Source organism: Cajanus cajan, chromosome 4 (assembly GCF_000230855.2).
Source record: "Cajanus cajan strain Asha chromosome 4, NIPB_CcT2T_4, whole genome shotgun sequence".
Taxonomy (NCBI): Eukaryota; Viridiplantae; Streptophyta; class Magnoliopsida; order Fabales; family Fabaceae; genus Cajanus; species Cajanus cajan.
In genome coordinates this window covers 6,335,328-6,357,526 of record NC_138520.1, presented here as the reverse complement: position 1 = coordinate 6,357,526, position 22,199 = coordinate 6,335,328, and the positions used below count along the sequence as shown (strand labels likewise).

General features: G+C 36.0%; 3 protein-coding genes across 3 annotated transcripts; 1 reads left to right on the top strand and 2 right to left on the bottom strand.

Moving 5' to 3' along the window:
• On the bottom strand, nt 1-2,676 carry LOC109802213 (Thioredoxin superfamily protein). Its single transcript, XM_020363466.3, has 4 exons — nt 2,520-2,676; nt 1,196-2,118; nt 783-836; nt 1-378 (listed from the first exon to the last, which is right to left on the bottom strand). The coding sequence occupies exons 2-4, from the start codon at nt 1,649-1,651 to the stop codon at nt 250-252; spliced, it is 639 nt and encodes a 212-aa protein (XP_020219055.1). The 5' UTR covers nt 1,652-2,118; nt 2,520-2,676; the 3' UTR covers nt 1-249.
• Nucleotides 2,677-3,638: 962 nt separating this feature from the next.
• Nucleotides 3,639-6,067, top strand: LOC109802813 (Tetratricopeptide repeat (TPR)-like superfamily protein). Its single transcript, XM_020364206.3, has one exon. The coding sequence runs from the start codon at nt 3,925-3,927 to the stop codon at nt 6,052-6,054; it is 2,130 nt and encodes a 709-aa protein (XP_020219795.1). The 5' UTR covers nt 3,639-3,924; the 3' UTR covers nt 6,055-6,067.
• Nucleotides 6,068-20,344: 14,277 nt separating this feature from the next.
• Nucleotides 20,345-21,421, bottom strand: LOC145957123 (uncharacterized). Its single transcript, XM_083073336.1, has 2 exons — nt 21,314-21,421; nt 20,345-20,674 (listed from the first exon to the last, which is right to left on the bottom strand). Exons 1-2 carry the CDS (start codon nt 21,419-21,421, stop codon nt 20,345-20,347), a joined length of 438 nt encoding a protein of 145 aa, XP_082929462.1.
• Between the last annotated feature and the right edge of the window lie 778 nt (nt 21,422-22,199).

The following is a 22,199-nucleotide window of genomic DNA, read 5'->3' as shown; positions in this document are numbered from 1 at the left end:
TAAGCAGAAAGAAAATATATTTATTACCTATGGGGAAAGTGAAGGGTGTATCATAGTGGACATTAAACTCTCCACCAAATTCTTTGCAATCAAATATCCTAACAAAGTAAATTAGGCTGACAAGACTACAGCTTTTTTTTATTGAGTATACATCATGTTGTTCAATGAACTTTGTAAGATACAAAAATTGACTAATTTTCCTGCAGTGCACAACCGTCACTGAGGGTGCCGTGAATTCATCTCTTGAAGTTAACCTAAGATATCTTCAGCTTCAAGAGACGAGTACTTGAGGATGGCTGCAACAATCCTATCTTTGTCTCTGGTTGGGAATGCTTCCAACAGGACCCCATCTTTGTAGAAGTGGAAAAGAGGCACAGCCTGCATCAGTTTGTTTCCTTTTCAAATTCAACGTATCATAAAGCACGAATACCGCAAGTGTAGTGAATGCATGCAGTAGCTACTAGCAAAAATGATGCACAGATAGGAAGTAGATAGAATTAATTAACCATAAATGAGAGGGAAGAAAGAAAAGATAGTCTTAAAGATAAACATCAAAAGAAAAGACAAGACAAACCAGAACCAAAACGATGGCATGGTGCACCAGCTAAATAAACTAGAAAAATCATGCATATGAAGACACTAACCACAAAACTTTGAAGACAAGTTGGACAAACATTTAGATTAGATTAATTGCTGATGCTTAGCTGTCTCAAAGGGAGGCAGGTCTGTTTTATACAGATTAAGTTTCATTTGATACTAAGTAATCAATAAAAGAGAAATACCCTGATTCTGAGTCGGTCAGCAACCTCGGATTGCTCATCATATTCATCCATTACCTGCAAGCAATAGCGTAACAATCTATAGATAAAATTTTAACAGGCTCAATCTAATAAATAAAATTAAAACTCTAGTTTGAGAGACATGATAAAGTAAATATCAGTTCATCATGACTTTCTTCTCCACAGCTTGTAGAGAACTTTGTATAATAGAGGGGAGAGGATGAGCATATGTAGTTCCTAAACTTGTACTTAAATTTCACTTGTTTTTAGTTCTTATATAGTTATATTTATTCAGAAACTAATAATAAATAAAATTTAATAGGGACTAAAAAAAACTAATTTCCAAGAAGAATAATAAAACATAAATGTTCGTCCGAATCTGAAATATAGAGGAGCTAAACACATAGCATACTTACATTATGCTTTAGAAAGATTACCGGAGCATCATGATCACCAGATTTCTTGCACAATTTTGCAAAACCCTGCTCTATATACTTGCAGCTTCCACAAGAGGTGCGGAAGAAATCCACCACCACCAAAGATCCATTTTCTTTAGCCTTGTCCAGAATTCTGCTGAACTCTTCATCAGTGGTGAATTCTCTTACACATTCAACGGGACAGAGATCGTCATCTTCATCAGACAAATTTTCTTGATATTCATCCGCAACTCTTATCCTACTAGGGCAGAATGTGTGCCCGATCTTCACTAGAGGTTCAATCTTTGTTCCACCAAGACATAGTTTGCCATGACCGTGCCTAGGAACCAAGTTAAAAACTACATGGGAAATTCTAGACTCAACTGGTTTCTGTACATCTAGTCTAACACTGAAAAAGGACTTGCTATTTTGCCCGGGAATGACAACCTGCTGCATCTTTTGCAAGCAAAATCCTACACGGCCAATAATCAAGAGTTTGGGAGAGAATTTTTTGACGAGTTAGCTGGTAGCTGGTGGTACCTCATACAAAAGAATAATGGGTTTCAATTGATTCACGCATTTCTTAGGCACAAGTCTGAGCTAAGGGACAAGGCAACAATACCATACAGTCATACACAAACATCATAGAGGAAAGGATAAACAATGACCAATAACGAAAATGACTTTCCCAAGCTAGAGTGGGTTACAAACAAAATCTCTAAAATGTGAACTATTTGGCAAATGGAAAGATGATTATAAATGGCTGTGATTCAATGGACATTGATGTTTATATAACAAAATAACACTTAGTACAATCATTTCGAACTGGAAGCCAAACAGAGTGTTGGGAGATCATGATCTTTAATTTGGAGGGAGCAGCAATCAGAAATCAAACCCCTAGGATATTGCACATCCACTCAGCCCTGCTTTTGAGAATGGGGGAACATGTTAAAGTAAAAGGAAAGCCATTTCATTCCAAAGTCGGAGCAAGAACACACACACGCACACACAAAACCTTTATAATAACACCTACTAAAGAATGCAACCCAAACCTTTATATCAACATGTTTGATCTGCTAGTGGGGTCAACTTAGTATTCACTTTAATTCTTATTTCAGGGGTGTTGTACAACATAAGATTGGAGTTGAATAATGCAAAAAAGGTATATTGTAATGCAAAAGGTGAGAATGAAATGTAAAATGCGGCGAGAGAAACAAATAAATGGTATGAAGTAGTGAAAATGAATCAGAAACAAAAACGTTGAGAATTGAGAAAGAAAGGGGTAAGGTTTGATTTTGAGTTGAGGAGAGGAAGAATGAGTTACCTGACACTCACAGAGGAATCGTCGAAACGAAAAAGCGCGGTTTTGCCATATTATCTCTGCACACCAAACTTCGAATGAGGAGAAGACACGCACTCTCCATATCCATCCGCACTGTGGAATCTGATTTATTCCGTTTTCCTAATATTTTATTTATTATATATGTTGTCTCAAAATTTAATATTTATTTTTTATTTTAAAAATAACTTTTATCATAAATTATTATTCAATATATCTACGTTATTTTTTCTTCGTATAAATATTCTAAAATTTTATCTTGAATTAATCTAATTCAACTGAAAAATAAATAAAATTCAATAAAAAAATTATTTTTATCAAAATATATTATTCGAATAATTTAATTTTCGATTAAATATAAAAAATTAATATTATAAATATTTTAAAAGTTAAATATAATTTTTAGTTTTTGAGAACATGATGCTACAATTTTGTTTTGGTCTTCGTCACTTGTGAGACTGCTTTTATAATGTGTGAATCTTTTTTTAAACTCTTTTTAAGGTTTTAATATTTTAATCATATTAAATATGATTACAGAGAAGATATATTTATGTTATTTTTTAAAAATTATTTCATATATAATTTCATAATGTCTCAATTTTATTTTTAGTTATTATCAAAAGGATCTTTCAATAGTTAAAATATATATGTTTTATAGGTTATTATTTCTTTTCTTATTTTATCAATATATGACTTTGTTTGTATTCCAACTCTATTGTTTAACGATTATTTTAAATAATTTTTAATATTTGAAGAATTTTGTAATATGATTTTTAATATTTATACTACTTATATAATTATGTCATAAATTTAATGATTAAGTATTACCAATAAGTTTTTTTTATATATTATTAATTAATAATAAAAAATTATTATTAATGTGATTTCAATATATTTAATTTAGTGTATCATTCAATAAATTTATCATATGAGTATTGATGATTTTTATTTATTTATTTATTTTTGGATTCATGCGAATCGGATTGAGAGCCAGACCCTCTTGTGATTAGATGAGCATATAATTGAATAGTCAATTTTCTCCTTTTAACGAGTATTTAAGATAAAGAATAATATTTAAAGATAAATAGATGATCTATTCGAATTTGACATTATGAATGCTGATATAAACACACTCTAAAGAAGCGCGAGTGATTAGTTGCACTACGCATCTCAGATTATCTTCTGGCAGTTATAGACACACAAGACCTCCACGGCCGTGGTAGATAATAGTAATACAATTCTGAAAAGCACCCATTCTTTGACTTGCCAATTTATACATTCGATTTTTATTTTCATTTCCCATCACAATATTTAATATTTATGTAATATATCAGATTTTTAGGGACTGGAAAAGGATTAATTATTGCTCCCATTAACTATTCGTGATGAAATGAAGTTAGCTTCTAACCTTAATCTGTCTCTCTTCCATGATGCAAGCTCTGCACTCCTTATCTTTCGACACTTTTTACAAGCTAATGCCAATCCCAACCATGTTACCTTTTCGTTACTCATCAAAACGTGCCTTTCCCACTCTTCTTTTTCATCCACTTCGAGGATACAAGTACACCAGATTCATACCCAGTTGTTGAAACGGGGCATTGACCAATTCCTATATGTAAATACGGCTCTCATTGACTTTTATATGAAACTTGGGTTCACCACCCACGCACGCCAACTGTTCGAAGATATGCCCTCTAAAGATGTTGTTTCATGGAACGTATTGATTTGTGGGTATTCACAAAATGGGCATCCTCATGATGCTCTTCAACTCTTTGTGCACATGCTGAGACAGAGTTTCAGACCTAACCAAACAACAATTGCTAGTTTGCTACCTTCTTGTAGTTGCCGTGAACTTTTTCTTCAGGGTAGATCCCTTCATGGGTTTGGAATCAAAGCTGGCCTTGGTTTGGATCCTCAATTGAGTAATGCCCTTACCTCAATGTATGCCAAGTGTGATGACTTGGAAGCATCCCATCTCTTATTTGAAGAAATGGCTGAGAAGAATGTTGTTTCTTGGAATACCATGATTGGTGCCTATGGCCAAAACGGTTTTTTGGACAAGGCAGTATTGTGCTTTAAAGAGATGCTGAAGGAAGGTTTGCAACCCAGTCCAGTGACAATGATAAACCTTATGTCAGCTAATGCTGTTCCACAAACTATCCATTGCTATATTATCAAATGTGGCTTCACCAGTGATGCTTCTGTTGTAACCTCACTAGTTTGTCTTTATGCAAAGCAACGGTTCACTGATATGGCGAAATTGATTTATGAAAGTTATCCCACGAAAGACCTGATTTCGTTAACTGCAATAATCTCTAGCTATTGTGAAAAAGGTGATGTAGAGTCTGCGGTTGAGTGTTTTATCCAAACTATGCAGTTAGACATAAAACCAGATGCAGTTGCCTTGATTAGTGTCCTTCATGGAATTACTAATCCTTCTCATTTTCCCATTGGGTGTGCTTTTCATGGTTATGGATTGAAAAATGGGCTGAGTAATGATTGCTTAGTTGTAAATGGGCTAATAAGCATGTATTCAAGATTTGATGAGATAGAAGCTGCTTTGTCTTTGTTTTTTGATAGGAGTGAAAAACCATTGGCCACTTGGAATTCTGTTATATCCGGCTGTGTTCAGGCTGGAAAATCAAGTGATGCCATGGAGTTGTTCTGCCAAATGAACATGTATGGACAAAAGCCAGATGCTATTACTGTCACTAGTCTATTATCGGGGTGTTGCCAGCTGGGGTACCTGCGGATAGGAGAGACTCTACATGGATATATCCTTAGAAACAATGTAAAAGTGGAAGATTTTACAGGAACTGCTCTAATAGATATGTATACCAAGTGTGGAAGATTAGATTATGCTGAAAAGGTATTTTATAGCATCAATGATCCATGTTTGGCAACATGGAACTCCATCATATCTGGTTATAGTTTATATGGACTTGAACACAAAGCTTTCAGTTGTTTTTCTAAACTGCAAGAACATGGGCTAGAACCGGATAAAATCACCTTCTTGGGAGTTTTAGCAGCATGCACACATGGGGGACTTTTTTACACAGGAATGGAATACTTTTGTAGCATGACAAAAGAATATGGTTTGATGCCAAATTTGCAGCATTATGCTTGCATAGTTGGTCTCTTGGGTCGGACAGGGTTGTTCAAGGAAGCAATTGAAATCATTAACAACATGGAAATTCGGCCTGATTCTGCTGTTTGGGGAGCACTTTTAAGTGCTTGTTGCATTCAAGAGGATGTAAAGCTTGGGGAATGCTTGGCGAAAAAATTGTTTTTATTAAATTACAAAAACGGTGGGTTTTATGTATTAATGTCAAATCTTTATGCGATTGTTGGGAGGTGGGATGATGTAGCAAGGGTGAGGGATATGATGAGAGACATCGGAGGAGATGGATGTTCAGGTGCTAGTGTTATTGAAGTGACACCCCTTAGAGACTCGAATAACTTGTGCCCAAGTGAGTTCCATTTGAATACCAGCACTTGGCAGCATTTGTGTCTATATTGACTTCACAGTACCATAAATAACGCAATTTTCCGCTATCCAAATAGGAGTTGAGTATTGATAGAAATGTCATTCTCGCGGCTTTTTGACCCTTCTAGTATAATTTTTTTTTAAAAAAAACTTATTACGTAAAAGAACTGATTTTTAACATCTTTGAGAGATAGTGTTTTCTATGAGTTAGAAGAAAGAAAAAAGAGAGTGTAGTTATCGATACCTATAAAAAAAGAAGAAGAAGAAGAAGAAATGATGTTATAGGTCATGTATAAATGATAAGATAAATTTTATATATTCATGTATAAATTTCCTCTAAACATACATATGAGTGTTAAGAATGAAAGAACATGGGAGCGCGGAGGAAGTGGCATGGTGACCAGGGCAGGGAGGCGTACGAGGAGGGTCTTGCTAGCTTCTTCACAAGGTTTCCGATCGGGTTCAAGGAAGTGGAACTGTGGAAAATTTTCCAAAAATATGGAAGCGTTAAAGAGGTTTTCGTAGCCCAAAGGAAGAACAAATGGGGAAGGGAATATGGCTTCGTGAGGTTTGCGGGTGTCACGGATGCCATGGCGTTGGCAGATCAGCTGGATAAGATCGTCATAGGCAATAATAAAATGCATGTCAATATACCCAAATACCGGCGGTGGGAATGGAGAAGAACAGAGCATAAGGCAAAGACTGAAAGAAATGGAGGTAAGCAAAGGCACTACAAACCAAACTTCGTGAGCAACGGGAAGACATATGCACAAGTGTTAAAACAAAATGGTGGGAGGAACCAAGTATGGAAGGAAGTCAGAGATGGAGGCGTGGAAAAGGACGACGAACAGTGGAAGGGGTACGATGTCAAAGTAGAAGAGAAAAATAACGTGTGGCTAGAAAGTAGTTGGGTGGGGAGGATGCTCGAGCTGTCCCTATTTGACAAGATACAAGAGACGGTTGTTCCATATGAGTCGCGAGATATAAAGTTAAGGTATTTAGGGGATGACTTGGTACTTATAACAGGCTTAGATGAAGAAACGATTAAGGAGAGGTTACATGAAGAAGATGGTTGCCTATCTATGTTGCACTCTATTCAAAAGTGGAGCCCGGATGTAGCTGTAGGAAATAGAATGGTCTGGGTTCGTTGCTATGGAGTTCCACTCCAAACATGGGGAGTGGAGGTTTTTTCAAAGATTGTGAGTATACATGGGTCCTTTATTAAATTGGATGATGACACAAGCAACTTCCATAGGCTGGACTATGCTCGGATCCTTATTCAATCATCAGACTCAAAGCCAATCCATTTTAGCGACACTATGCGTGTAAATGGGCATATACGTCATGTCTCCATCATTGAAGAATTTGGTGCGCAGGCAGCTACGTGTCATTGTTGGAAATGGGATTCAAGTGAGTTCAACATGTCTCAAGGAAGTGAATCAGGGGGTGATAGATGGTCCTTTGAATCGGGATGGTCTAGAAATATGAACGAGATGGGCGACGAAGCATCTCAGGAGGTTACTCAGTTCAGGGCAGAGATGGTAGGGGAACCGGTGGAGAATTTTTCAAACTTTGACACGTCGTGTAAAGACCGTCAGTCCAACAGCAAAGCTGACCTATTAGATGGGACAAAAGATAGCCAAAAGTTGACAAGCACGAAACTGAAAAGTATAAGGGACGAAAAGGATGGAGCAGTGGCTGCGGAGTTGGTAAATGCAGAATGCAATAATGGCTCTGACATAAGGATTAGCATACAAAATACTGGGGAAAGTGATGGGCAACTAGATGCTGATGGGCTAGCTACTAAAACGACTGAGTGTGGGCCTATAGTTTGCAGGCCTTCTATGGACCAAGCGGTGGGAATGAGCCTCCAACAAATAGTGGCCATGGAGACGAGTCCAAAATATATTGATCCACATCAGGAACACCTCTCGCAGCCAGGCAATGAAGAATGCTGCATTAATTCATCCCCAACGAAGATGGGCCTCACACCTCTTGAACTTGACCATCGGCCACTAAATGGCCACGTTTCTCCACTCGACGTGGTTAGCTAAGGTGGTGCAAATATTCCACAGATGACCGATATGAGGCAGCCACTCATAAGAGTAAATCCTATAGGTACTACAATGCATTATGCAGGTGGAAGAAACAAGGCCGTGCAGAAAGAAGGGGGTAGCACCTCTGCAGTGGCTATGCGAAAGAAAGGAAAGGAAAAACCACTTACTATCTCGCTTAGTAATACACTTTCTGACTCAAACATTGTTAACTGCAATGCTATTTTTTGGCTGAAAAGAGATGCAACTGAAGCCCACAAACTATGGGAACTAGGGAAATTTTTGGGGGTAGCATGTGAAGGAATGGAAGCAGAGGCAATTGAAAAGGTTAGGATGATGGAATTTCGTGACCAAAAAGAAAAGCAAAGATCAAATGGGGCATTTGGGAAGGGTCAAGTACAATGTGATCAATGAGAATAATGTCCTACAACATAAGAGGTTTGGGAGCCAAGATCAAATGGCGATATATAAGAAAGTTGGTGTGTAGGGAGAAAGTTCAGGTACTGTGTCTACAGGAAACAAAGTTATCGGAAGCCAGCAAAAAATTATGTCAAACTTTGTGGGGAGATACCAATGTTGAATCAGCTGCAATTCCTGCTATCAACTTGGCAGGAGGGTTATTATGCTTGTGGAACAACGAATGCTTGGAGGTAACTAATACTTTTATGGGACCTGGTTATTTAGGTTTGGAAGGAATCTGGAAGCAGGATGGGCATCGCATAGTAATAGTGAATGTGTATGCTCCAGGTGGATTAACACAAAAACGAGAGCTATGGGGACAACTAAAACACAAGAAAGATCAAAGTACTATAGATAATTGGTGTGTTTTGGGTGACTTTAACAGTGTAAGGCTAACCCAAGAGAGGCAAGGTATTGCAGCTGGAGATCATGGGGCTGTGGACAGAGAGGAGTTCAACTCTTTCATCTTAGATATGGAGCTTGAAGACATACAAGTAGTGGGAAGGAAGTTTACTTGGTATAGGCCTAATGGAATGGCTCGAAGCAAACTGGATAGGTTCCTCATCTCTAATGGTTGGGCGACAGCATGGCCAGGAAGTACACAATTCATCTTATCAAGGAATGTGTCAGATCATTGCCCTATCCTATTGAAGGTTGCTAATTTGGAGTGGGGACCTAAACCGTTCAGATCATTGGATTGCTGGTTCCAAGATAAGAATTTCATGGAATTTGTTCGGAAGGCTTGGTCGGAGATACATGTACAAGGGACAGGGGCACTTATTTTAAAAGAAAAACTCAAAGGACTGAAAGGGAAGTTGAAACAGTGGCACAAGGATAACTTTGGAAATCTTCAGAAGCAGCTGAGCCAGGTGGAGGCCTCCTTAGATGAGATAGATAAGAAAGCAGATGATAGAGAGCTGCAAGATGCAGAGAGAACCGAGAGAGTACTATTGCAAGAAAAGTTCTGGAGTCTAGCAAAGCGAAATGAATCCATCCTCAGACAACAATCAAGAGTCAAGTGGATGGCAGAAGGAGACTGTAACTCAAAGTATTTCCACTCGATAGTCAATTGGAGGAGGAAACAGAATATGATTAGTGGATTGAAAATTGCAGGTGCATGGGTGGAGGACCCACAACAAGTTAAAGAAGAAGTGAGGAACTACTTTAAAGATCGATTCTCGGAAGGAGGTTGGAGAAGACCAAAAATGGACAGTGTTGTCTTTAATCAAATAACAGAGGCGGATAATGATGATCTAGTAAAAGTCTTTCAGGAGTCAAAGATAAAGGAAGCAGTGTGGGAGTGTAATGGAAGTAAAAGTCCTGGCCCAGATGGATTCAATTTTAAGTTTATCAAACAATGTTGGGACAACTTGAAGGAGGATATCATCAGATTTATTAATGAATTTCATACGTTTGGGAGACTTCCGAGAGGGTCAAACCCGTCCTTCATTGCACTTGTGCCAAAAAAAGTGGACCCCCAACAACTGAGTGAGTACAGACCTATCTCACTCATTGGCTGCATGTATAAGATTCTGGCTAAATTGCTTGCAAAACGTATAAAAAAGGTTCTCCCAAAAGTAATAGATCCAGCTCAGTCAGCCTTTGTTGAAAATAGGAATCTTCTCCATGGGGTGGTCGTACTTAATGAAATTGTGGATGAGGTTAGAAGGCAAAAGAAGTCATGCTTAATATTCAAAGCAGATTTTGAAAAAGCATATGACTCTGTGAGCTGGGAGTACTTGAAATACATGATGCAAAGGCTTGGTTTTTGCGATAAGTGGATAAGCTGGATATTGGAGTGCCTCCACACAAGCACCGTGTCTATTTTAGTTAATGGGAGTCCTACAGAAGAGTTTATTCCACAGAGAGGTCTCAGGCAGGGTGACCCACTAGCACCGTTCCTGTTCACTATCGTGGCTGAAGGCCTTACAGGGCTCATGAGGATGGCAACTTCTAAAGGTAAATTTGCTGGGTATCAAGTCGGGGAGAAAAAGGTGCCAGTCAGCTTATTACAGTATGCAGATGACACAATTTTTATCGGAGAGGCAACCATGGAAAATGTAATTACAGTCAAGTGCCTCATGAGGAGTTTTGAATTGACATCAGGACTCAAAGTCAACTTTCACAAAAGCAATGTAGGCATTTTAGGTGTGAACAACAGTCTTACAAAAAGGTATGTAGACTTGCTAAATTGCAAATCACTCCACTTTCCATTCTCATACTTGGGTCTGCCAATCGGGGCCTCAGCTAGGAGTTCAGTTACATGGAAACCGGTACTACAGAAGATTAAAGATAAGCTTGCCAACTGGAAACACAGGTTCGTATCTATGGCTGGGAGAGTCTGTTTGATTAACTCAGTGCTATCAGCTATCCCCTTCTATTACTTGTCTTTCCTTAGGATGCCAGCATTAATACATAAAAAGTTGATAGCTATTCAAAGGCGATTTCTTTGGGGCATGGACGAAGGGACAAAGAAAATCTGCTGGGTAAAGTGGGAAACGATCACGTCTCCAAAAAGTCTAGGAGGGTTGGGGATAAAGGACATGAAATGTTTCAATGCCTCTCTACTTGCAAAGTGGCGATGGAACTTATTCTATCAAAAAGATACCTTGTGGAGTCGCATCCTTGACTCAAAATATGGTGGCCATGGTAGCTTGGGAGGGGGACAACGAGGTCGACAACATAGATTCTGGTCTGAGTGGTGGAGGGATCTACAGAAATGTTGTGGAAGTCATGAGCAGTCACAATGGTTTGATAAAATTAAGAGGTGGAAAATTGGGAATGGGGGTGAAATTAACTTCTGGGAGGATGTGTGGATAGGAGAAGAAAGTTTGTTGCAAAAGGTTCCTCGGGTGTATGTCAACTCAAAGCAACAAAGTTATAAGCTGGCTGACATGGGCTGCTGGGAGGGAGAGGATTGGCACTGGCAATTCCAATGGAGAAGAAACTGGCTAGAGAGAGATCAAGAGCAATGGACATTCTTTCAACATGCAGTCTCCACAGTGGCCTTGCAAAAACATGCTAAGGATAGATGGGTGTGGCCTATTGATAAGTCAGGATTCTTCTCGGTCAGCTCTACCTACAAGGCATTACATGATCTCAAGTACAATGGTCAGGTGGACGACTTATTGGCTCACATTTGGCATATGAAAATCCCACCTAAAGCTGCGATCTTGCAATGGCGTCTGCTACATAATGCTCTTCCTTCAGTTGATAATCTTCTAAGAAGAGGCATCGTCTTGCCTCCTCTAGACTCAATGTGTGTGATGTGCAATGAGCAACCAGAGACATTACCGCATCTCTTTTTCAGCTGCCCAATTGCTGACCAATTGTGGAAGTACTATTTTTCTTGGGCTTCTATCAGCACAGTCCAGCCTCAAACAGTGAGGCTACATTATTGTCAGTACCCACAACTATGTTCTGGTCTTCGCCAAATGAAGGGTTGGGATATTGTTAGGAGTGCTGTTGTATGGTGTATTTGGAATGGACGAAACAACAAGATTTTCAGAAGAAGGGTGACTGCGCTAGAGGAATTGAAAGCCAACTTACACCTTACTGTGTGGTTGTGGCTGAAGCTTAATGACCTCATGGACTTTACCTTTGATCAATGGATAGCGTGTCCATCCCAATGCTGGCAAAATGGGTGGAGAAGTCAAGTCTGAGATTTGATATGGTGGCTAGGCGTACCTACCGGGCTACATGTGCTCTCTATTGGGATAAACTATACCTAAATATGTAGACCTTCTTGATTGCTGCCTAGCTTTGCTCATAAACTAACTATACCTTACCTTGTTTTTCATTGTAATTGTGGGTTTGTGGCACCCCTAGTGCCACATATTCAATATATTATTGGTTGTTTCAAAAAAAAAAAAAGAGTGTTAAGAATAACGTTTCACAAAATAAACAAAATAAAAGATTATGTTAGTTGGCTCCAAGTCTATAGAGAATTGAATTAGGATAAATTATAAATTTAATTTGCAAAATTAGTTTTTCTTTTTAATTTTTTTTTTGTAATGTATAGAAATTATATCAATTATTTAATTTTTAAAATTTAGATGTAAAAAAGATTGAATTAGATACCATTTCTGTAATGTAAGGATTGTTTTTTAAGATGATTATTTATTAAAATATTAGACTAATATTGGAAAATAATTTAAAATTAAATTGTCAATTTATTGCATAACAAAATGGTAGAAATGTAGGTTTTTGTTCTATAAGGACCCTTTTTTTATGAGTTGCTATGGGTTGTAATAAAAAAAAAAAAAAAGTATAACTATGAATCATAACAAAAAAGGGTCTTTACACTCTATAACAATCCTTATAAAAAAAAATTAACCATTACACATGACATTGTTTAACAAATTGCTACAATCAATAGTGACTTCGTTAGTGTTGCTATTGACCATAGGGATATCAAAATGGCTCATGCCAAAAAAGGACCCTTGTGTCTCCTAGGTTATTAAGAGGCATAATGACATTATACAAAACAACTTTAAAAGTGTAAATAGTTCAAAAGAATCACTACAAGAAAATTACATATTAGCGAGGGACTATTCCCTCGCTATTTCCTCTCTAATCTCTCGCTAATCAGATTTGCGACGGAATAGTGATGAAATTGCGAGAGACCATTCCCTCGCTAAATACAGGTAGCTAATTAGCAAGGGATTTAATCCGTCGCCAATCCCTCGCAAAATCCGTCGCCAATCCCTCGCTAAGGTCCTCGCTAATTATATTAAGGATGCTTTCTATTTGCTCGCTAATTTGCGGTCAAGCTTCCCCGCTATTCCCTCGCTAAGGGGTCGCAAAATATCCCTTTCTAATTTGTAGCTAATCCCTCGCTAATGTTCCCTCACAAACCCCTCTCTATTCCCTTACTATATTTCTTAGCTAAAGCCTTGCAATTCCCTCGCTGAATATCCCTCGCAGACCCTTCTCTATTCCCTAGCAATATTTCCCTAGCAATTGTCTCGCTATTCCCTCGCAAATTTCCCTAGCAATTTTCTCGCTATTCCCTCGCAATATTTCCCTAGCAATTCTCTCGCTATTCCCTCGCAATATTTCCCTAGCAATTCTCTCGCTATTCCCTCGCAATATTTTCCTAGCAATTCTCTCGCTATTCCCTCGCAATATTTCCTTAGCAATTTTCTCGCTATTCCCTCGCAACATTTCCCTAACAATTATCTTGCTATTCCCTTGCAATACTTCCCTAGCAATTATCTCGCTATTCCCTCGCAATATTTCCCTAGCAATTATCTCGCTATAGAAGGTTTTTAACATTATCTTTCCGACTATTCCGTTCTATTAGTATCTTTTACTGCAAATAGAAACTTGATATTTTTTAGTTCATTACTAGAAAATTTCACATATATATTTTTAAAACCATATATGTGGCTTGATTGTAAAATATGAACTTGTGACTAATTAGCGAGGGATTAGAGAGGAATTATATCCCTCGCTAAATTCCCTCGCTAATCTGCAAAATTCTTGTAGTGAATTAGTTTCATTTAAGTAAATAATTTTTAAAACTACCCTGCAAGAATAAAAATTCCATTCTTACTGTTATTTCAGAGATTAACTTATGATCTCACTATACATTCATTATGAAGTAGCTATTTGTAATTATAAGGACAATATAGGAATCATATGAGATAATTAAGTTGGAGACATCAATAACCCATACTATCCAATGCTTATTAATATTAGAGATAACCACCATTTAGGCTTAAAATATTTCTATCTTATTGTCATTATGCTGAAATCATCATTAACCTGAACATTAGAGTATTCCCTTGTAATAAGACCCTCCTTAGCTATTAAAGACATCACCAGAACCAAACACCATATAGTATATTGCAAAGCCTTTAACTAAAACAGTTTGAGGTACTCCAAAGTGACTAAGCATATCAGTAACACTAACTATCACATTGGTTTTGAAAGTTCATAACAAGAAAACAACTTTTGGATGGATTAACTACAAACATGATTTGAAAAAGGTTTACATATAGTTTTTGTCCAGGTAATTTATCCTTTTTTTACTTTTAATTTGTAATTTTTTTTGTTTCATCCTAACCTTTTATAACTCTTTAAAAATAATTCTTATTGTTAACTACTTTTAAAAAATTTCTATAAAACAAATAAAATATATATTATATTCGTTATATATTTCACTTCATCATTATCATGTAGGTAAATTAATTTTAAATTTTTTTAGACAAAATTTCAAAATGTACTTCATTTCACTTTATTGCACTCTCACTCTCACTCTTATGATCGCGCTCCCCCTCTCTAATCCAAATCTGACATTGCAAACTCTAAATCTCTCGATCCAAACATCAATCCCCTCAACAAGGAGTAACTTCTTACAATTTACGATCTCAACAACGACACTTAGTTCATTCTCAACCACTACCACCTCTACAAGGTTGCCACCGGTCACCACTTCACCATGGAGGAGATCCACCTCGTGCTCAACTACTTCCCCATCATATAATAACTCATGCATTGCAAGAGTGTAGGCTCGTGGCTAAGGCAAGGCCAATAACATCATTTGTCTCAGACTCCCTATTCCAAGTTTATATATATATATATAATAATTAATTTTAATCAAAATAATTAAGTAATATATTTTATTATAATTAATTTTTTAATACATAAAATCATACAATTATTTAAAATTTATACATGCACACATAAATATTATCATAAAATTATTAATTTGAAAAGTTTTATTACATTTTAAAATTTATTTTACATTTATGTTGAATTTCAATAAAAAAATGGCATCAAAATGAATATAAAGATTAATTCCTATAAAAATAGTATGATATATATATATATATATATATATATAAACAATCAACGAAAATGATAGTAATAAGATTGTAAAAACATCATGCTAATTTGGTTCTTCTAAAAAAATATTTTATAGTTTTAATTATTTTGTATAAATATGAAGTTATTTTATTTTATGCACTTAGAAAAGATTTTAAAATATGAAATCACTTTAAGAAAATTATTTAAATTTTAATTAGTAAGATTTTGAAAAAAAAAATATTGTCTTAATTTTATATTAGTGATCATGAATTTTTTTCTCTAATTTAAATCTTTTAAAAAATCACTAATAAAACAAATTAGTGTTCCATTAAAAGTATTAAATATATTAAAAAAATTAATTTCTTAAATGTGTGAAATATATGTTTATAGAATACACAACAAAAATTTATTTGTCATATAAGATTTTTTTTGAATAGAAATTGATGGCAAAAAATATTTTTAAAATATTATAAAATGTTAGGATGAAAAAAAAAAAAAAAACTAAAAATGAAAAAATATAAATTACGATAACGAAAAATAAATGTAAGCCTTTTAAAAATCATGTTCAAATTTGTAGCATGGTATGTTTTTGTGTGTTTGGAAGGTATATGCGCATTGATTCCAACTCTAAATATGATTGACTGGAAGCACTAACAATTTGATTGGAAATTCAATATATTTGTTATTAAATGAAACCAAGTTACTTTTGTTTTTATGTCTTCTTTGCCTTACCGAGTAAAACGTGTTGAGAAAAAAATAACAAGTAGGAGAAAATGTTACTTTTTAACTACACCCGACTTTTTAATTGAGATGAAAAAATAAATAAAAAGGTAAAAATGTGTAAGTTGAATATTGTCGTAACCGGGATCACGACGGGATGACGCTAACATTTCTTTTCAATGGAGCTGCCACCAATATTTTATTTCAAGGGAAAAACATTGGAAAACCCTTTAAAAGATAATCTTTAAAATTAAAGTTGGGTTCGGGAGTCGATTACGTGTAGGGAAGGTATTAGCACCCTACAATGTCCGTAAAAATAGTACTTTTAATTAATTGCGCAAAATTATATAAATTTATAAACATTTATTTTATTCCTCAAAAAGGTGTATACATATATATATATATATATATATATATATCTTTTTTTTTTAAATATGAGAGATGTTTCTTTTGTATATTTTTTTATTAAAAAAAACATCATAAGGATTTAGGTTAGCAAATGGCTAATCAATAAACCCCTCCAATAACATGAAAGATAGAATTGCTATTCAATCAAATGTTATTGATCTTTATTTGTTGATAATAAAAGATTTACATGATATTAAAGGGTAGAAATGCTACTCAATTAATATCATTAACCATAAAAATAATGTATACGTAAAGCAAAATTATGTTTATATTTTTATATTTTTATCTAAAGAAATAGATTTTGCATAAGGATTCAAGTTAGCAAATGGCTAATCAATAAATCCCTCCAATAATGTTAAAAATAGAAGTGCTACTTATTTAACGTTATTGGTTGCAACATATCTTTATTTTTTTAAAAGAACAAATTTGTTAAAGAGAGTTTAAGCTAGCAAATGACTAGTCATTAAACTCCTAGGACCTAATAATGTTAAGGATAAAAATGTTATTCACTTAACATTATTATTGGTCGTATATTAAATATTTTTATAAATAATAATCTTAAAGGCAAAAAATCATATTCACTATGTACAAATAATAAACAAAAATAAATAAATAAATAAACAAAAAATAAATAAAAAAAAATAAAATAAACAAATAAATAAAAGAAAGAAGGAAAAAAAAAAGTTAAGAAAAGAACGATACCAAATGAGATGAATTTTCGAATATGATGATCAAGAAGGTGCTTTTTGGCTACCTTTCACACTACAGAGGTGTCTCACAGATCTCAAGAAATACAAAAGAGAGGGGGAGAGAGAGAGTAGAAAAAAAATTCGAGCTCTAAAGAGTATTGGACGAAATTTTTCCGGTCCTGAAAACAGTGCCCAATACGTCTATTTATAGAAGTCAGACCTGACCAGAACGGCCCGTTCTGGATCATACCGTTATGAGCTAAATGTGAATCTGGAACGACCCATTCTAAATTCAAAACGGTCCGTTCTAAAAGCGCAACGACCCGTTCTGAAATTCGGAACGTCCCGTTCCAGATAAGGAAATTAAGGCCTTTTAACTGACTTGGAACGGCCCGTTCCCAATTGGAACGGCCAGTTCTCAAGTAGGGTTATTGTGTTTTTTTGTAACTAGGAACGGCCCGTTCCGAAATTGGAACGGCCCGTTCTGGGCTACTTAACATTTTTTTTTTGCTTCAAACTTCCTTGTTGTCACCTCCATACTTTGAGAACTCCTCCTCTTCATAGTAGATGTTTATTTCATTATTTTTGTGAGTCCGGATAAAATTGATTATTCACAGTTGCCCCTCTTTATTTATTTCTTATTAAATAATCTAAATAAGGTAATTTAGATCATTTGTGATAAGAAATAAATAAAGATGTGAATTAATTTTATCCAGCTACCCAAGACATAGCTCCTATTGTTGATGTAGTAAGTTCTTGAAAGATTCAATGCTTTTGCTTGAACAGTCCAATGCTAGAATGTTGTGGGATCATCAAGTGTAAGTGTTGGATCAATCGAATGTTAATGTTGAATGCTTGTGCTGGAGGGGTTGAATGCTTGTGCTTGATCAACCGAATGCCAATGCTGAAGTGGTTGAATGCTTGTGCTTGATCAACTGAATGTCAATGTTGAAGTGGTTGAATGGTTGTGCTTGATCAACCGAATGCCAATATTTGATGGAGTGGTCGAATGCTTGTGTTTGATCGACCGAATGTTTATGCTGAAGTGGTTGAATGCTTGTGCTTGATCAACCGAATGTCAATGTTAAATGGTTGTGATGGAGTGGTCGAATGCTTGTGCTGTATCGATCGAATGCTGGTGCCAATTCAATCAAATGTTGGTGCTAGATTGATTGAATGTTGATGAACTGAATGCTAATGCTGGAGTGGTCGAATGCTTGTGCTATATCGACCGAATACTGGTGCTAATTCAATCAAATGCTGGTGTTGGATTGATTTAATGTTGATATTGGATCGACTAAATGCTTGTGCTGGATTAGTCGATGGGTCACGCCAGGTAAATACTGGGCTTATACAAAAGAAATTGTAACTTGTGTCAGGTAAGTACTGGACTTATACAAAAGAAAAATGCAACTTGTGTCAGGTAGATATTTAATAGAAAAATATAAATGGTGCCAGACAGATACTGGGCTTTAAAAGAAAAATATAACTGGTGTCAGGCAGATGCTGAACTTTAAAAGAAAAATATAACTGGTGCCAGGCAGATACTGGGCTTAAAAAGAAAAATATAACTGGTGCCAGGCAGATACTGGGCTTTAATAGAAAAATATAACTGGTGCCAGGCAGATACTGGGCTTTAAAAGAAAGATATAACTGGTGCCAGGCAAATACTGGGCTTTAAAAAGAAAGATATAACTGGTGCCAGGCAGATACTGAGCTTTAAAAGAAAAATATAACTGGTGCCAGACAGATATTGGGCTTATACAAAAGAAAATGTAACTTGTGTCAGGTAAGTACTGAGCTTATACAAAAGAAAAATGCAACTTGTGTCAGGTAGATACTGGACTTATACAAAAGCAAATGTAACTTGTGCCAGGTAAGTATTGGGCTTATATAAAAGAAATTGTAACTTGTGCCAGGTAAGTACTGGGCTTAAATAGAAAGTCAAATGTGAAGTAAGTGCTTAGCCTAAAAACTCTACGTCATAAGTTCTAGGAAGCAAGAGATGCAAATGAAATGTGATGCAACAGTGATATGATGCAAAATGTTATGAGACACAACTTTCAAGACTTAAACTTTTGTTTCTTTTCCTTTCCCTTTTTGCTATTTTTTTTGGTAATAAATTCCTCATCGTGACACACAGCCAATGATCATGGATTAGTGAGGCCTTTGGATACTTTTGACTTGAATGATAGTCGATTATTCTCTTGGGTTACCCTTAAGCTGTTGTAAGTACTTATGAGTTGAAACAACGTTATCCTGTTGGTTGCGCTTTGTAACATTTATCAAGAAATTATCAAGCATATTGTGACTTTTAAAACTCATAAAAATAATTTGTAATGCCTTGAATTTTTTAACATGTAACATGCATTTCCTTTCAGTATATTATCATAAAATGCAAAAAGAATTGACAACAAAGAGGTAGGATAATCTTATTTAAGAGAGTAAGAATGTGTTTACAAAAGAAGTCATTGTATGACAAGAATGACATATATATACAACGGTAGGAATGGGAGGTATTTATCATGTGAGTGACACTTTCCAAATGAACTATGCTAGTACTGCACTTCAATAATCTTGATTGCTCGCTAATAAACTTTAGAGGATAATTCAATGCATTTTGCCCCAGTTTTCAGCTCCGCCATGGCTTGCCCCAATTGATACCTCAAAAATTGACATGATACCTATCTGCTAGATTGCTTTTTCGGGTTTTCAACCTAGCATGTCGCTCTGAATTTGCTTAGATTGCCTTTTCAGGTTTTCAATCTAACCAGCTTTATTTTTTTTTTTGTGTTTTTTTTTACCTAGTTTTTGCCTAGATTGCTCTTTTGAGTTTTCAACCTAGTGGGCTGCTCTAACTTTTGCCTAGATCGCCCTTTCGGGTTTTCAATCTAGCGAGCCTTCTCTTTTTTTTGTTGTTGTTGACCCTAATTTTTGCCTAGATTGCTCTTTCAAGATTTCAATCTAGCGGGTCGCTCTAACTTTTGCCTAGATTGCCCTTTCGGGTTTTCTATCTAGCGAGCATTTTTTTTATATACCCCTTTTTTTTAGATTGGTCTCTCGAATTTTCAACCAAGCAAGTCACTCTAACTTTTTCCTAGATCGCCTTTTTAGGTTTTCAATCTAGCGAGTTTTTTTTTTTTTTTTTTTTTTTGTATAATTGGCCATGAAAAATTGCATTCAACCTTTCTCCTCAATGAGATTTAGTTGATCCAAACGGGTTTGGACCCATTCTGCTTCTTCTAATTTGGCTTCCGTCAATACTCTTAAAGATGGAATTTCAACCTTGATTGGAAGGACTGCTTCCATTCCATAAACTAAGGAAAATGGGGTTGCCCCAGTTGATGATCCTCTTGATATTCTTGTTTGTTGCTCATGTAAAGCAAATGGAAGCATCTCATCCCAATCTGTGTATGTCACCACCATTTTCTGAATGATCTTCTTGATGTTCTTGTTTGTTGTTTCAACTGCCCCGTTCATCTTTAGGCGGTATGGGAAAGAGTTATGGTGCTAAATTTTGAAGTCAACACATAATGTTGTCATTATCTTATTGTTTAAGTTGGTTCTATTATCAGTGATGATTCTGCTTGGCATACCGTAACGACAAATAAATTCCCTTTTGATGAACCTTGCAACCACATTTTGAGTCACATGGGCATATGAAGCGGCTTCAACCAACCTATTTGGTGAAATAGTTAATAGCAACCAGAATGAAACGATGTCCATTTGACGCTTTCGGCTCAGTGGGGCCAATAACATCCATTCCCCACGTTGAAAATGGCCAAGGTGATGACAAAACATTAAGAAAAGTTGGTAAAGCATTGATTTTATCAACATACATCTAGTATTTAAAGCAATCATTTTCCATTTCCTCACAAGTCTGATTAACTACACAATCAAAATTATTTGATGCAACACTAGCATTATCACTTTCAAGCGCATTTTTCGCATTCTTTAAAGTTAGGATAAGATTGATAAAAAGATTAAGGAGAAAGGAAGAGGTAAGAGGTGAAAGAAGAATGAATGCATTTTATTTAATATTTAAAAGGAAATACATGAGCCCTTATTCAAATAAAAAAATCTTAAAGCCTTGGGCAGAACAATAAGACTGACATTACAAGAAAATTACTTAAAATTTGAATTAACAACCACAGGCAGCTTGACAATCTCCCAATTATTAAGTTCCATGTTCAGTGGACAAGCGTGAACCAGACTAGCATATTTGTCCTCACAAAAGTCTTGCTCAACAACAGCCATTGAGTTTGGAAACTCAAACCCCGCACTTCAACAGATTTCTCGTAGATCACTGATAGGGACCCCATCTATTCCCCTCAACAGAATTAACTGTCGACCCTCCATGACCTAGTAGAGGGTTGTTCCCAATATTAGGATTATCCTCTTTAAAGTTTAACCACCCAGCCTTAGTCAAACTTTGTACCTTAATTTTTAGTGCTCTGCAATTTTCAAGGGAATGACCAATAGCTCCCGAATGATAATCACATTTGGCATTAACGTCGTATCCCCTAGGATATGGTGGTTCTACGGGCTTCATCAGGCAAGGTACTACTAGTGAATTTTGTAGTAGGAGAGGGAACAACTCAGTATAGGACATAGGGATAGGGTCAAACTCAAATGGTTTCCGATCTTGGGTATTTTGTGACCTCATATGACTAGAGTTTTGGTTCCATGGCTGGGTAAATTAAGGTGGTCGTGCGGTAGGTGTTGCGGGTGAAACTTGCAGAGCTTGATGTATAGGTTGATGAGGATATGGTGAGATGGCAGTGCTATTTGGGTAGGCCATGTGAGGGGTATAAAAATAAGGAGGTTGGTTGGGAACTTGATGTTTATAAGAGGCAACATTCATGGGTGAAACCTCAGGTTGGGTAGGTTGCAACCGTGTAGGCGGTTGATTCACCAATGGTTGGTGTTTATCCGGAGGGTCCATGATTGTTGGAGGTGTGTAGTTGGGTGGAAGGCCATATGGTGGCCATTTGACCTCTGGAGGAACAACTTGTTGGTCGGGTCTATTAAGATG

Excerpts from the sequence above, each read along its gene's own strand:
- LOC109802213 (XM_020363466.3), bottom strand. The coding sequence starts at position 1,651 with ATGCAGCAGGTTGTCATTCCCGGGCAAAATAGCAAGTCCTTTTTCAGT. Across the intron at positions 837-1,195 it reads TAATCTTTCTAAAGCATAAT|GTAATGGATGAATATGATGA; the intron begins GTAAGTATGCTA and ends TATTGCTTGCAG. Across the intron at positions 379-782 it reads CTGACCGACTCAGAATCAGG|GCTGTGCCTCTTTTCCACTT; the intron begins GTATTTCTCTTT and ends AAACTGATGCAG.
- LOC109802813 (XM_020364206.3), top strand. The coding sequence starts at position 3,925 with ATGAAGTTAGCTTCTAACCTTAATCTGTCTCTCTTCCATGATGCAAGC.
- LOC145957123 (XM_083073336.1), bottom strand. The coding sequence starts at position 21,421 with ATGGCTGTTGTTGAGCAAGACTTTTGTGAGGACAAATATGCTAGTCTG. Across the intron at positions 20,675-21,313 it reads AGATTGTCAAGCTGCCTGTG|CACCATAACTCTTTCCCATA; the intron begins GTTGTTAATTCA and ends TTCAAAATTTAG.